This window comes from Pongo pygmaeus, chromosome 8 (genome assembly GCF_028885625.2).
Source record: "Pongo pygmaeus isolate AG05252 chromosome 8, NHGRI_mPonPyg2-v2.0_pri, whole genome shotgun sequence".
Lineage (NCBI taxonomy): Eukaryota > Metazoa > Chordata > Mammalia > Primates > Hominidae > Pongo > Pongo pygmaeus.
The window spans coordinates 45,823,644-45,838,534 of NC_072381.2; the positions used below are offsets into that span (position 1 = coordinate 45,823,644).

At 43.5% G+C, this 14,891-nt stretch overlaps 1 protein-coding gene across 1 annotated transcript; it reads right to left on the reverse strand.

Moving 5' to 3' along the window:
• Nucleotides 1-8,872: 8,872 nt before the first annotated feature.
• Nucleotides 8,873-14,605, reverse strand: LOC129006303 (zinc finger protein 33A-like). The gene is given in 3 exon segments (XM_054435852.2): nt 8,873-12,507; nt 12,509-13,872; nt 13,875-14,605. Coding segments are annotated over 3 exon segments (2,097 nt in total). The 5' UTR covers nt 14,491-14,605; the 3' UTR covers nt 8,873-12,390.
• Nucleotides 14,606-14,891: the final 286 nt, after the last annotated feature.

Genomic DNA, 14,891 nt, shown 5'->3' on the forward strand with positions numbered 1-14,891 from the left:
AATAGGTAATATTGAGGACAGTGAGGTCAAGGCTGCCATAAAGTCCTGTTTCTCATCCCATGGTTTTTGTTCCTTTTCTACTGTTTTGTTTTGAGACACAGTCTCACTCTGACACACAGGCTGGAGTGCAGTGATGCGATCTCAGCTCACTGCAACCTCCACCTCCCAGGTTCAAGCCATTCTCATCCCCTACACTCCCAAGTAGCTGGGATTACAGGTATGTGCCACACCTGGCTAATTTTTGTATTTTTAGTAGAGATGGGGTTTTGCCATGTTGGCCAGGCTGGTCTTGAACTCCTGGCCTCAAGCGATACCCCCACCTTGGCCTCCCAAAGTGCTGGGGTTACAGGAGTGAGCCACTGTGCCTGGCCTCTACTGTTTTTATGTGGGCTTTACACACTGGAGAGTTTAATGCCTGATCCCATTTTGGAATATTTTGAGTGGAATAATGGATATAAAAATAAAACCGGCTGGGCACGGTGGCTCATGCTTGTAATCCCAGCACTTTGGGAGGCCAAGGTGGGTGGATCACGAGGTCAGGAGTTCAAGACCAGCCTGGCCAAGATGGTGAGACCCCCGTCTCTACTAAAAATACAAAAATTAGCCAGGTATGGTAGCGGACCCCTGTGGCAAAGAATTGCTTGAACCCAGGAGGCAGAGGTTGCAGTGAGCTAAGATCACGCCACTGCACTCCAGCCTGGGTAACAGAGCGAGACTGTCTCATTAAATAAATAAATAATAAAATAAAACCATTCTGTTTCTCCAGTTAAGAAATAGCTGGAAAGATCACAATCACACCAGGAGAAGTGTATCCAGACTGTCAACAACTAAGTAAAAGGGACTCTGTTGAAGAAAAGTCTATGGTCAGGGTTTTATATCAAATGCTATAATCCTGAGTAAGCCCTGGGATACAGGGATCTGAGTTTCAGGCAGGCCAAGTGAAGACATATTTCCTTCTCTTTATGCACCCAGTCCAGGTGTCAGAGTGCTACATCAAATCCCAGAACAAAAGTGTGGCCCAGGCTGGGGGCAGTGGTTCATGTTGGTAATCCCAGTGCTTTTGGAGGCTGAGGCAGGAGTTTGAGACCACCCTCGCCAACATGGTGAAACCTCGTTACTAAAAATACAAAAATTAGCCAGGCATGGTGGCATTTGCCTGTAATCCCAGCTACTCGGGAGGCTGAGACAGAAGAATCACTTGAACCCAGGAGGTGGAGGTTGCAGTGAGCCCAGATCGCACCATTGCACTCCAGCCTGGGCAATAAGAGTGAAAATCTGTCTCAAAAAAAAAAAAAAGTGTGTCCATGGGAAGACATGGAGATTGGCTGGAGCACTGGCAACCAGCCCACTGGAATTGACGGTGTGGAAGGAAAGCACAAGAAACCATGTGGAATGAGGTTGGATCTGCCAGGGTGTTCACTAATGTATTTGTTGCCCCCACATTTCCAGCCATGTTTAAGACTTCTTTCCTGATCGTATTTGAAGTGACATATTGAGAGAATAGATGAAACAGTTTTACAGACTGCCTGGGACATAAGAGCAAGTCAACAGGTATTGCTTGTCTTTTAGGATAGAATCCTTATCGTGAGTTATCAAGTCCCCACATGAAACACTAAGGAATGATTAAAAGCACATTCCTGGCTGAGCATGGTGGCTCATGCCTGTAATCTCAGCACTTTGGGAGGCCGAGGCGGGTGGATCACCCAAGGTCAGGAGTTCAAGACCAGCCTGGCCAACATGGTGAAACCCCGTCTCTACACAAAATACAAAAATTAGCCAGGACATGATGGTGCATGCCTGCAATCCCAGCTACTCGGGAGGCTAAGGGAGGAGAATTGCTTTAACCCGGGAGGCGGAGGTTGCAGTGAGCTGAGACCGCACCATTATACTCCAGCCTGAGCATTGCAGAGAGACTCTGCCTCAAAACAAACAAACAAAAAACTGCATTCCTCTACGCCCTCCAGTAAGGAGGAGGCAGCCACAGGGTTTGATTATGACAGTCACAGTCTATTCAGAGTTAGGTTTTTGGCTCATAGGAGTCTCCTTATCTAGTACAGCATCTGGAATGAATGAACTCTGTGGTACATATGAATGATTCCAGGCTCAGCAGTAAGTATTGGTAATTAGTGAGCTCCTCTTTAAATGAATTTTCATCAGAGGTCCCTTCACATGGATTGCATGTTATGAAATGCCTTTGATTATGGGGAGATGACAGACAGCCAAGGAAAGTCAGTCAGTCCTTGACCAAAGCCTTTGTGAGACCTAAAGAGTGAGAGGGAGGCAGAAAGAGCAAGTGAGCGTGAGACAAAAACAAGTGTGGGGTGGGGAAGAGGTGAAGGAAGAGTGGACACACACCCATCGGCCAGCTCTGGCTTTAGGATGCCAATCAGTGTCTCCTAACCCAGGGACCTTTCGTTTGAAGACCACAGATGGGACAGAGAAGGAAGTGATTCTTGGTGTTGAGCTCAAATAGATACTTAAAATTATGTAGACTAAATCGGATAAAACTTGAATCTTCTTTTCCCACTTAGATTTGGCCTCAAAACCAGAGAAGACACCTGAGGCTGAGCTGGCTGCAGTGTGGATGCTCCTCGGGAGGACAGCAGCTCCAAGGACACGAGAAGCCTCAGCCCTGAGCCCCAGGTGAGTCCCCAGCAGTGCCAGTGCACTTCCTCAGTGCACCTCCTTGAAGTAGAAACGTCTCTTTAGGTTGTTTCCAAATTTGTTGCAGAGAACGCTGATGTCTCTTCCACAGCACGCTAGTGTTGGAGATGTGACCACCATCCTCACCTCATGGGAAGGTAGTTTGGAAGAAGGGAAGGCCATGGATCTTTCAGTCCTGGTGTGGCAGGCAGTGCAGAGTCCTCTTCTTCCAGCACTGCAGGGGTTTAATCCGAGGTCCAGGATCACTGCATGAACACCTCAGAGGCCTGGGAGGGAATAAGCATGGTGAGAACAATATTTGAAAATGTCTGTCTTAGGGTTGATGTGAACATGGCCTGAAAGCCCTCTTTTCTTGTGTTTTCCTACAGAATGCTTAACCAAAGGAGGGAGACAAAAGTGATGCCATCACTAAACCACAGACAGGTGTCCTCCTTCAAGCTTTTCAGAGGAACTGATTCCCTGGAACTTCCATCAAGGAAGAGCTGGCAAAACAAACAGGCATTCCAGAATCCAGAATCTAGGTAAGTTTTCTGTCTGTGGTGCACAATTTGGGTACTAGATAAATGGGAGTTGGTATCTTCAAAGAAGTTGAGAGTTCTTTGTTATGAGGGTGCTGTCTTATGTGTCTTATTCATCTTATGTCATATGTGTCTTATGTCTTAAGTGACCTTTATCTCCATCCCAGGCTTCTAGGCACTAGACAACAGTATAGATCTTGCCCCTCCACTAACCCCCAGGTGTGATAATCTAATAGTCTAGGGTCTTCATTTTTGTGGGAAAATCTTGCCATTCTAGCAAATCAATGTGGCATCCATTCACGGGCCAGTGCAATAATTCCCTTAACTCATCCATATTTTGCAGACTAAATGTTATGTACAGACAGAATCACCGAGATAAAGCCCAACAAATGTCACTTCTGCCTCACAGATGAGGGAATGAAGCTGGAACCTCTTACATCTTCTGACATCCTTGTTTCCCTTTCTCTTAGATGTGGGCTCAGAACCGAAGAGCTCAGCCCACAGGCCAGAGCAGAGGCAGCCCTGTGAATTCCCTGACAGCCCCAGTCACAGACCTCACCCTACTGCTCAGCTGCATCACAGCAACCTATCCATTGCCCAAGCAGCTCTGCACACAGTCCTCCCTCCAACTCCCCTAGCAGCCATTGGTCATCTGTACCAGCCCTTCCTCCACTAAGCAGGTCTGTGGAGGCTGTGTGAGCCAGGCACCAAGGGCCATCCTGCACCAGTCCACCTGGGTTGTGCCAGGAGATCTCTCCTCTCAGGACCCATGTGTCAACAGTACCAACTCTTGAAGGGGTACTCTCACCCACTTAGTCTCCATTCTGGGAAGTGTACCAATGAAATTCACAGAATGACAAGTATAGTGATGGCACTAGCCTGGGAGTTCTGCCCTTCAAGGACGCTACTCAGCCTCCGTCTGGTCATCCTGAGCAAGGATCGCAACAACAAGGTCTGCAAGACAGCCCACTTAAGCAATGGTGGCTGTGAGCAGTCCCAGGGTGTGGTGATCAAATTGCCACCTGGGGACAGGGTGCTGCTCCACAACGTGCTCACATGGACACACCTGCAGCAGCCTAGGGCATGGCCAAGCAAGGGGCCATCCCTTTCCTTTGAGCTTTTTTTTTTTTTTTTTTGAGACAGATTTTTTCTCTTGTCACCCAGGCTGGAGTGCAATGGCGCCATCTCGGCTCACTGCAACCTCCGCCTTCTGGGTTCAACCGATTCTCCTGCCTCAGCCTCCTGAGTAGCTGGGATTACAGGCACTCACCATCATGTCCTGCTAAATTTTGCCTTTTTAGTAGAGACGGGGTTTTATCGTGTTGACCAGGCTGGTCTCAAACTCCTGACCTCAGGTGATCCACCCACCTTGGCCTCCCAAAGTGCTGGGACTACAGGTGTGTGAGCCATTGTGCCTGGCCTCACCTCATGCCTTTTAGATGAACTCCTGACAACCTCAGAGTTTCAGAAATCAGCATCACCAGTTAGGATTAGGACAGGAGAACCCTCCATGGCCTGCAGCCAGGAAGAGTTTCAGGCTCTGCTCGATGCCCTGCAGAGCTCACTTGGGCTTTGGGTTTAGGAGGGAGAAGGCGTCTTTCTCACCATCCCATCCGGCTGCTCCTCAGGATGAAGAAGTAGTGTGACCCACAGGAGGATAAACAAGGGGACACACCATGTTCTGGAACAAGACTAAAGCAAGAGGACACTGACCACTTGGAAACCCAAAAGGAGCATCTTTAGTCTCTGGCCTCACTTCATGGCCTACGTGATTGTTTCTAAGCTCCACACTGTCCTGCAGGCATCACGGACACCAGGCAGTGGATACCTTTGCTGAATCCTAAGGAGCCAAAGCGTTTTTATAATGAACATGACCTCTCCCTGCGATCATCACATCCTGGGCAGTCTGGACAATGCACAAACTAGAACTGAACCAAGGAGAAAATAGGTAAGAGAGACACATCCACACTTCACTCCCTTTGGTGGGTTCACAGGGTGAGCCTGAAGTCAGGCTGATGCAGAGAAAATGGGGGTGCTATATTTCGTCTTGATGTCAGTTCATCACAAAGGGTTTGCATCTTAGCTCTTACCAGAGAAGATGGGAACTAGAAGTTATCTCACTAGGTATCTACCAATGATTGATAACACAAGCTTAGATGCGTAATACTGAATAGTGTTCACATGTAATCCTCCCTTTAAACATGTAGACAGAAAACATGACAAGGAAATGCAAAACAGCAACTCCATGAAATCACTGAACAAAGTAGGATGTTCATCTTCTGACACTGTTAGTATTATGTATATATTTACATGTACCTTGCTGCTCTTTTTGTTATAAATAAATTTTTTGGCAAGTTTAAGCCTCTTGGTTGTCTTTGTGTCTCCTCTCTTCCATTCAAGTGGTACCTTCTGAGAATACATCACAGATTACCAAGCTGTGTGTGCTTCCACTAGTGCCTTAAAAATATCTTTAAAAAGGAAATGTGATTTATCAAGATGCCTGTCTTTCCCACAATTATTTCATTCATTTGTGCTGTCTCTTTCCATGTGAACCTGTGGGACCAGAGTCAGGATGCCTTGCTCTAGTTCACAGCTTGAATCTGCAGATGCCAGTCTGTTATTACTACACACAGACACAGATGCATTTTGCTTTACGGTTTCTCTAGGGTGTGCATACTCCAAACCCACCGTTTACTTCCAGATGATTGGCACAAGATAATTTTCCTCAGAATTTTTTTTTTTTTTTTTTTTTTGAGACGGAGTTTCACTCTGTCATCCAGGCTGGAGTGCAGTGGCACCATCTCAGCTCACTGCAGGCTCCACCTCCCGGGTTCACGCCATTCTCCTGCCTCAGCCTCTCGAGTAGCTCCGGCTACAGGTGCCTGCCACCACGCCTGGATTTTTGTATTTTTAATAGAGACGGGGTTTCACCGTGTTAGCCAGGATGGTCTCGATCTCCTGACCTCGTGATCCACCCACCTTGTCCTCCCAGAGTGCTGGGATTACAGGCATGAGCCACCGCACCTGGTCTTTTCTTTTTCAAAGAGACGGAGTCTTGCTCTGTCACCCAGGCTGGAGTGCAGTGGCACCACCGTAACTCACTGCAGCCTTGAATTCCCGGCCTAAGCAATCATTCAGATTAACTATTAACTGGGGTATTATAAATCTCTCTCCCAGCCCCACCTCACCTACACATAGGCTGCATGCACACACATACACACGGTCATACTAGTCTTACAGTTTCCCCTGAAAATAATCTGACAAATGTCTTAGGCAGCATTGGGACCATGCCATTAGGTGTTGAGTTTGATTTTTTCAGTAGTGTCCCAACATATTCCTCATATGCAGAGATGAGAGTGTAGCATGGCCAAATGCCAAATTTCCAAGAGACATTTTGTCTTCATCCATTTGTGGGAACCATGGACTATAACAAACCACCTGAGACTAGGTCGTTTATAAACAATAAAAATTTATCTCTCACAGCTCTGGAGGCAGGGAAGTCCAAGATGAAAGTGCCAAGATGAAAGGTGAGTATCTTGTGGGGACCAGGTCTTGGCTTCAAAGGCAGCCCCTCCTTGCTGTGTCCTCTTGAGGGGAGTGACACTGAGCATGTCAGAAAGGGGAGGGGCAAAAAGGGGCCTAGTGTGTTCTCTCCAGCTGGCTCCTAAGATCACTAATCATTCATGAGGTGGAGTTCTCATGACCTTACCACCTCCCAAAGGCCAAACTTTTGCAAGCTGTTGCACTGAGGATTCAGTTTCAACATCACTTGCTTTTTGTTTTGTTTTGTTTTGAGATGGAGTCTTGCTCTCTTGCCCAAGCTGGAGTGCAATGGCGCCAACTCGGCTCACTGCAACATTCACCTCCTGGATTCAAGCAATTCTCCTGCCTTAGCCTCCCGAGTAGCTGGGATTACAGGTGCCCACCACACCCAGCTAAATTTTGTATTTTTAGTAGAGATAGCATTTCACCATGTTGGCCAGGCTGATCTTGAACTCCTGACCTCAAGTGATCCTCCTGCCCCACCCTCCCAAAACGCTGGCACTTGTGCTCGGCCTCCCAAAGTGCTGGGATTTCTTCTTGGCCTCTCAAAGTGCTGTGATTTGTTGAGCCACTGCACCTGGCCTCAACATGAATTTTGGAGGGGACACAAACACTCAAAGCACAGTGGATGTCACAGTCACTCTCCCTGTGCTCAGGGTAAGGTCATATAGGCTGTGGCCCAGGTGAAGGCCATCAGGTCCCATGATTCCAAGGTTCACCCTGTGGCATGTTGGCAACTAGCAGTGCCAGGCCATGCTCAGGCACACTGGTGAGGGTTTTGCATTGGGAGAGCAGGAGAGTTACTTCCTCTGGTAATCTGGTGAGAACTGGTACCTTTTCCTCTTCTCATCAGCACCTGGACCATGGGCCACCATGCATGTGCATCTTGACATTCTTAGGGGTCAGAAAAACATGTGTGGTGGCAGCAAGTGAAGGAGCAGCACAGGGTGCAGTTACTACCCCTCCTGAATGCCTCCTCAGGCAACTGGAGTGCCACACTCACCTCTCTCAGTTGTCTCATGCCTTTCCACAAACCTCACAATAGGCCATCTGCATGCACAACCCAGGGGTGTGCAATAACAAACAACAGTCTATAGGGATGTTCCATGCGGTCAGTGATGATAATCAGAGAGCTCCAGCCAGTCCTTTGGAAAGTGGGGCTCAAATGCTGAACAGTTTGTGTGCAGTGTGATCACTACCTTTACAGGTGGGAGCCTCAGAGACCAGCTGTCAAACAGGCTGAGCCCATGTCAAGTCATGCAGGGATACAGCCAATGGGAGAGCACTCTTGTCCTGAACACAAGAGCATTTTAGCATGGGAAGAGATGTGACACTCACCTCCCCTAAGAAAAGTGCATTACAGCACAGGCCAAGTGCAAACCTGCCAGCAACTGGTGGTTCTGTCCAAGAAGCCTTTGCCATAATATGGAACCTGTCAGTTAGCCAAGAGCAGTTAGTTAAAATTGGACTAGATGACCCTGGCTTTGGATGGGCCATCTTGTTTATGCCAGTGGTTGTAACTGCTTCCTTTTCACCCTGATGGTGAAGGAGGGATCCCCACTCTGATGCTATAGAAAGGTTGAACACTGAACACCTGACACTGAACAGTTAAGATCTAGGTGAGTTTGTCAGTCACACCAACTCTCAGAAAGGTGAGGAGGACACCACATGCTGGGCAGAGCCACAAAGGGTTCCACTTGGGAGCAGAGTGGAAAAGAAGGGGATGTGGTGAGCAGCTGTATTATCCAGAGAGTACAGTGACCACTGTTTGCTGTGGGAGGATGTGAGGAGTTTGGTGAATAATTCCAAGAGCTGGTAGGGAAGCAGATCTTACTACTTAGGAATAAGCAGGAACTGTGCCTGGCCCCCCTGACAGGGAGGACTGTCTGCTAAGGTACCTCACCTGTGGAAGCAGAGTGGGGATGGAAATGAGTTTAGGTCATTTGAGGCTCTTTTGGCTTCAGATGTCAAGAGAACCAAGAATACTAGTCCTTAATTTCAACTCACAGTTACCATAATTTAAAATATATTAAGGACATATAAAAGCAATTCAAATATTCATTAATGGTGATTTACAGGTTCAGTCAGAAACACACGACTAACAAAAGAACACCTTAGTACAGAAACAAGATGTTCCTCAGGGTTGGTTGGTTATTTTCTTATTTATTTACTTAATACACTTCATTTTTAGAGTAGCTTTAGGGTTACAGAAAAATTGAGCAAAAAGTACAGAGAATTCTCACATAAACCTTTACCCCCCCTTCCTCCACAGGTTCACCAATTATTAACATCTTACATCATTATGGTTCATTTGTTACAACTGATGAGCCAATAGTGGTACATTATTATTAACTGAAGTCCAGAGTTGATATTAGGGTTTACTCTGTTTTCTGTTCACTGTTTTCCATTCTCTGCATTTTGACAAATTACAGTACCCTAGAGAGTACTTTCACTGCCCTAAAAATCACCTCTCTACCTGCCATCCTTCCTTTCCCCTCAACTCTCAGCAACCACTGGTCCTTTGACTGGCTCGTTAGTTTTGCCTCTCCCAGAATGTCATATAATTGCAATCATACAACATAGAAAGCCTTTTCAGACTTGTTTTCACTTAACAATAAGCATTTAGGGTTCCTATATGTCTTTTAATGACTTGATGTCTAATTCTTTTTTATCATATACCTGAGGACTATATTCTGCAACCCTGCTATAATTGCTTATTAATGTCAGCAGGTTTTTATTGTTTATTTAGAATTCTCTACAATCATGTTATTTGAGAACAAAGACAGCTGTATTTCCTCCTTCCAAATTTATGTGCATTTTATTTCCTTTTTTTTTTTTTTTGGTATCACTGCATTAGATAGCACTTCCAGTACAATGCTGAAAAGCAGGGGTGTTCCTTGCTGTGTTCTCAATCTTAGTAGGAAAGCATCTAGTTGGAAACATCAAGGATGATGCTAGCTGTAGGGTTTTTTGTAGTAGTTCTTCATCAAACTCAGTAAGTTCTCCTGTATTCCTTCTGTGTTGAGAGGTTTCATCATGAATGGATATTGGATTTTGTTAAATGCTTTTTCTGTACCTATTGATATGATCATATTTAATCTTTGAACTGCTAATGCATGCAATGGATTGCACCAAATATCAAATGTTGAACAAGGCTTGCATTTCTGATTTGCCAATATTTTGAGGATTTCTGCATCTGTGTTCACTGGAAATATTGATCTGTAGTTTTCCTTTCTTGTAATGTCTTTGCCTGGTTTTGGTATTAGGGTAATACTGGCCTCACAAAATGATTTGGGAAGTGTTATCCCTGCTTTTATTTTCTGAAAGAGACAGTAGAGACTTGGTATCATTTCTACCTTAAGTATCCCAAAAAATGCACATCGGTGAATCCATTTGGTCCCAGCACTTTTTTTGGAAGGTTTTATTATTATTTTTATTGAGATGGAGTCTCACTCCGTCACCCAGGCTGGAGTACAGTGGCACAATCTTGGCTCACTGCAATCTCCACCTCCCAGGTTCAAGTGATTCTTCTGCCTCAGCCTCCTGAGTAGCTTGGACTACACATGCACGCCACCACGCCTGGCTAATTTTTTTGTATTTTTAGTAAAGTCAGGTTTTCACCATGTTGACCAGGCTGGTCTTGAACTCCTGACCTCGTGATCCACCTGCTTCGTCCTCCCAAAGTGCTGGGATTACAGGTGTGAGCCACCGTGCCTGGTCTTGGAAGGTTATTAATTACTGCTTCAATTTATTTAATAGATATATACGCCTATTGAGGTCTACCTTGCATGAGCTTTGAGAGAATGCATCTTGCAAGGAATTGATCCATTTTAGCTAAGTTATCAAATTTATGGACAGAGTTGTCCATATTTCTTTCTAATCCTTTTGGTGACCATAGGATCAGCTATGATGGCCTCTTTCACTTTTGGTATTAGCAGTATTTGTCATCTGTTTTTTCTTAATCTAGCTAGAGGTTTATCAATTTTACCAACCTTCTCAAAGAACCGTTTTGGGTTTTATTGATTTTCTCTTTTCAATTTCACTGATTTTTACTCTAATTTTTTTCCAGGTTACTTTGGATTTAATTTGCTCTTCTTTTTCTAGTTTTCTAAAGTGGAAGCTTAGATTACTTGTGTAATCTAGGGTCACCAGACTGTATAATCTTAGGTTATTTGTATGATCTGATCATGTAATGTAGTGTACAATCTTGACACTGTCAATAAAAGCCCCATGCCAGCTTATTCTGGCTCTGCTCCAGCCTCAACCCTCCTCTTCATATTCTCAAAAGTCTCTGAGGGCCCAGATACCTGTCTGGGTACAATGAGCCATGAAATGACAGTCCAACAGCCCTGAGCAGCAACTGGGCTGTATGTGTGGGCCTCTTTCCAGAGGCCTGTCTTGGAGAGCAGCTGCTTAGAGAAAATTTGGACTATCACTTACACTGAAGGCTGGAGTGTTCACATACGTACCCTAGGCACTTCATGGCATGGGATAAGCCACAGGTAGGAAGAGAAAGGGAGTAACATGGAGGCAGGTCTAGATCTTCACACATACAGGATAGATTTTTTTTTTAGATAATTTGTTATTTTGATTTATAACTTTTAAATGGATAAACATTAGCTCTGTGGGTCTCTTTTTAAATTGTTTCAGGACATGACAAACACCTGGGATGGGCCTGATGAAGTAACCACTACTAAATTAGGATACCTACTTCCTATTCACAATTATGTTAAATACCATTATGCATATGAAACACACGATTTATATCACATACCACTTGTACATATGTAAGTCCTATGAACTTCAGGGATAATTCACAGATGTGTTTAATGTTATTGCCCTGATTATTCAATTTATCTGTGCTTTACAAAAAGTTTCATAGTCAAGTGGATGCCAGGGATAGGGTTGCAGAAAGGGTGTGATTATTAATACAACAAGGGAACTACTTGAGGCTAAATCCTGATTCCTTTGTAATCCTGAAACAATACAGATCTCAGACTCCTTTTCCGTTCTGTAAACTAATTGTGTTGATGGTTACTCAAATGTAAAAGTGGTAAAAGTTTGATATAACTACACACACACACACACACACACACACACACAAAAACACACAGGGTGCATGCAAACCATAGCAAAATCTGAGTAAGTCTGTATCTACTAGCAAGGTAACATCGATTTCTTGGACTTGACCATATACTATGATTATATATTATCCTTAGAGGAAGCTTGGTGAAGGGTACATGGGAATTCTCTGTACTCATTACAACTTCTTGTGAGGTGATTATAATTATTACTTTTTAAAAAATTCTTAAAGCTTTACATTCCACAATGTACATCTATAAATTATTGTTAGGTACCCTAAAAACTATTATGGTATCAAACTCAAAATAGAACTTGTCATATTTTATTTCTAAGCAAAATTTTCACTTTAGATTTCTTAAATTGACAATTTTCTCCTCAGTGTAAACTCTAACATAATCCTATTTGTAGTTTTGCCAAAAACTTTCACAAATTCAAAAAAATCTGTGAGGTTTTATGCCAGTATTAACCATCTGATATTCAACAGAATATCACTTCCTAACAAAAGCTGTCCTATAGCTGTTGTAGTCTATGGGTTTATCTCCTACTGTTACTTTGGAGTAACATAAGGCGAGTTTGTGGATAGTTATTGAACATTCAGGATGTCAACAGGGCTTTCTCCACATTGTGAATACTCTGAGGCATTACGGAGGCTGACTTGTGGCTGGAAATTTCTAATATCCAATTCATTCATAAGGTTTTCCTCCTATGTGTGTTCTCTGATGTACAATGAGATTTGACTTTTGAGAGAAAGTTTTCCTGCATGTGTTACATTCATAGGGCTTTTCCCCTGTATGTGATCTCTGATGTTTAGCAAGGTCTGATTTATGGTAAAAGATTTTTCCACATTCATTACACTGACAAGATTTCTCTCCTGTGTGAGCCCTGTGATGTACTGTGAGTGATGACTTGTGACTGAAGGATTTCCCACATTCATTGCATTCATAGGGTTTCTCCCCCATGTGCTTTCTCTCATGTAAAATAAGTCCTGACTTCACACAGGAAGATTTTCCATGTTCGTTACATTTATAGGGCTTTTCTTGTGTATGGGTTCTCTGATGTACAATTAGAGCTGACTTATGGCAGAAAGCTTTTCCACACTCATTACATTCATAGGGTTTCTCCCCTAAGTGAATTCTCTGATGCTGAGTGAGTTGTGACTTCTGGCAGAAGGTTTTTCCACATTCATTACATTCATGGGGTTTCTCCCCTGTATGTGTTCTGTTATGTTTAGTTAGGTATGATTTATTGTAAAAGATTTTTCCACATTCATGACATTCGTAGGGTTTCTCCCCTGTGTGTGTTCTATAATGTTGAGAGAGGGTTTACTTATGGCTGAAGAATTTCCCACATTCAGGACATGCAAAGGGTTTCTCTCCTGTGTGCATTCTCTGATGTACTGTGAGGTCTGACTTCAAGCAGAAGGTTTTCCCACATTCATAACATTCATAAGGTTTCAACCCTGTATGAATTATCTGATGCCTGGTGAGTACTGACTTGTGGTAGAAAGTTTTCCCACATGCATTACATTCATAAGGTTTATCTCCTATGTGAGTTCTCTGATGCTGTATAAGATGTGACTTTTGACAAAAGGATTTCCCACACTCAAGACATTCAAAAGATTTCTCACCTGTGTGAGTTCTCTGGTGTACTGTAAGGTGTGAATTCATAAAGAAGGATTTTCCACACTGATAACATTCATAGGGTTTCAGCCCTGTGTGTGTTCTCTGATGTTTAGTGAGGTCAGATTTCTGGTAAAAAGTTTTCCCACACACATTACATTGATAGGGTTTCTCCCCTGTATGTGTTCTCTGGTGTAATGTGAGGGCTGACTTATGGCTAAAGGCTTTCCCACATTCATTGCATTCAAAAGGTTTCTCCCCTGTGTGTGATCTCTGATGTTTAGTGAGGTTTGACTTCTCCCAGAAAGTTTTGCCACACTCATTACATTGAAAGTGTTTCTCTCCTGTGTGCATCCTCTGATGTCGAGTGAGATGTGACTTCTCCCAGAAAGCTTTCCCACATTCATTACATTCAAAGTGTTTCTCTCCTTTATCACCTTTCTGAAGTGTGACAGACACAATTTCCTCCTGAAATTGTTCCCACTTTCACCACAATCATAGTGTTTCACAGGTACCCCATGATGTCTAGAAAGGGTGGACTTCACACATAAGAACTTCTCACAGTCACTAAATTCATAGTGACTGTCCTTTGACGGAGGTATCTGATGGAACAAGAGGGATGAACTATCACAGAAAGTTCTCCCAAACTCATTATATTCACAGTTATTCTCTTCTGTGTTCTCTCTCTTCCATTTGTTGAATACTGCCTTTTCAAGGAGGGTTTCCTGAGATATACTGTATTCAAAATTGTGCTCTAAAGTTTGAATCTTCTCATGCTGCAAAGTGCTCTCGTGATGATTCAGAGTGTTCCTATTTTTCAAAACTTCATTTTTCTCTCGAGTATGAGTTTCATCATGCTTAATATTGAGTAACAATTTCCCACACGCATTAAATTCATCAGACTTTTTTCCTAAATAGTTTCTCTTACTGATAACCAATTCTGAAACAGTGTTGAAACTCATTCCACATGAGTCACACTGACAGAATATTTTTCTGGAAGGAAAAGAACTTACGTCCACGTTAAATGGTATTCCTGTTACATTACCTTGTTCCTTAGTCAGCATTTCATTATTGATGAATACAACTTCCCACAAATGTTTAGATTGGTTTTCTTGGCTCCTCTCTTTCAGGTGATCAGCTGTCCAGACTTCTACAAACAAACAAAATTAATCTTACCATATAAATACCAAAACATCTCTTAGGGAATGAAATCTCTATACAAATGCCCTATGTTGTGGCTGACTCTGGTTTTTTGGCCAATTTCCAGAGATGAACATAATTGCATGTGCATATTTTTTTGTATTTCATGAGTTTGGGGTAAAAAAAACAAAAAAAAACCCAGAAACAAAAGGCCTAGGCTAGTGGAAAAACAGAGAGGAAATTAACTATTTGAATGCACACATTTGGTTTCTAATGTAAGAATAATAATACCAACTGCTTACATCTGCATTTCCGCATGCATCCC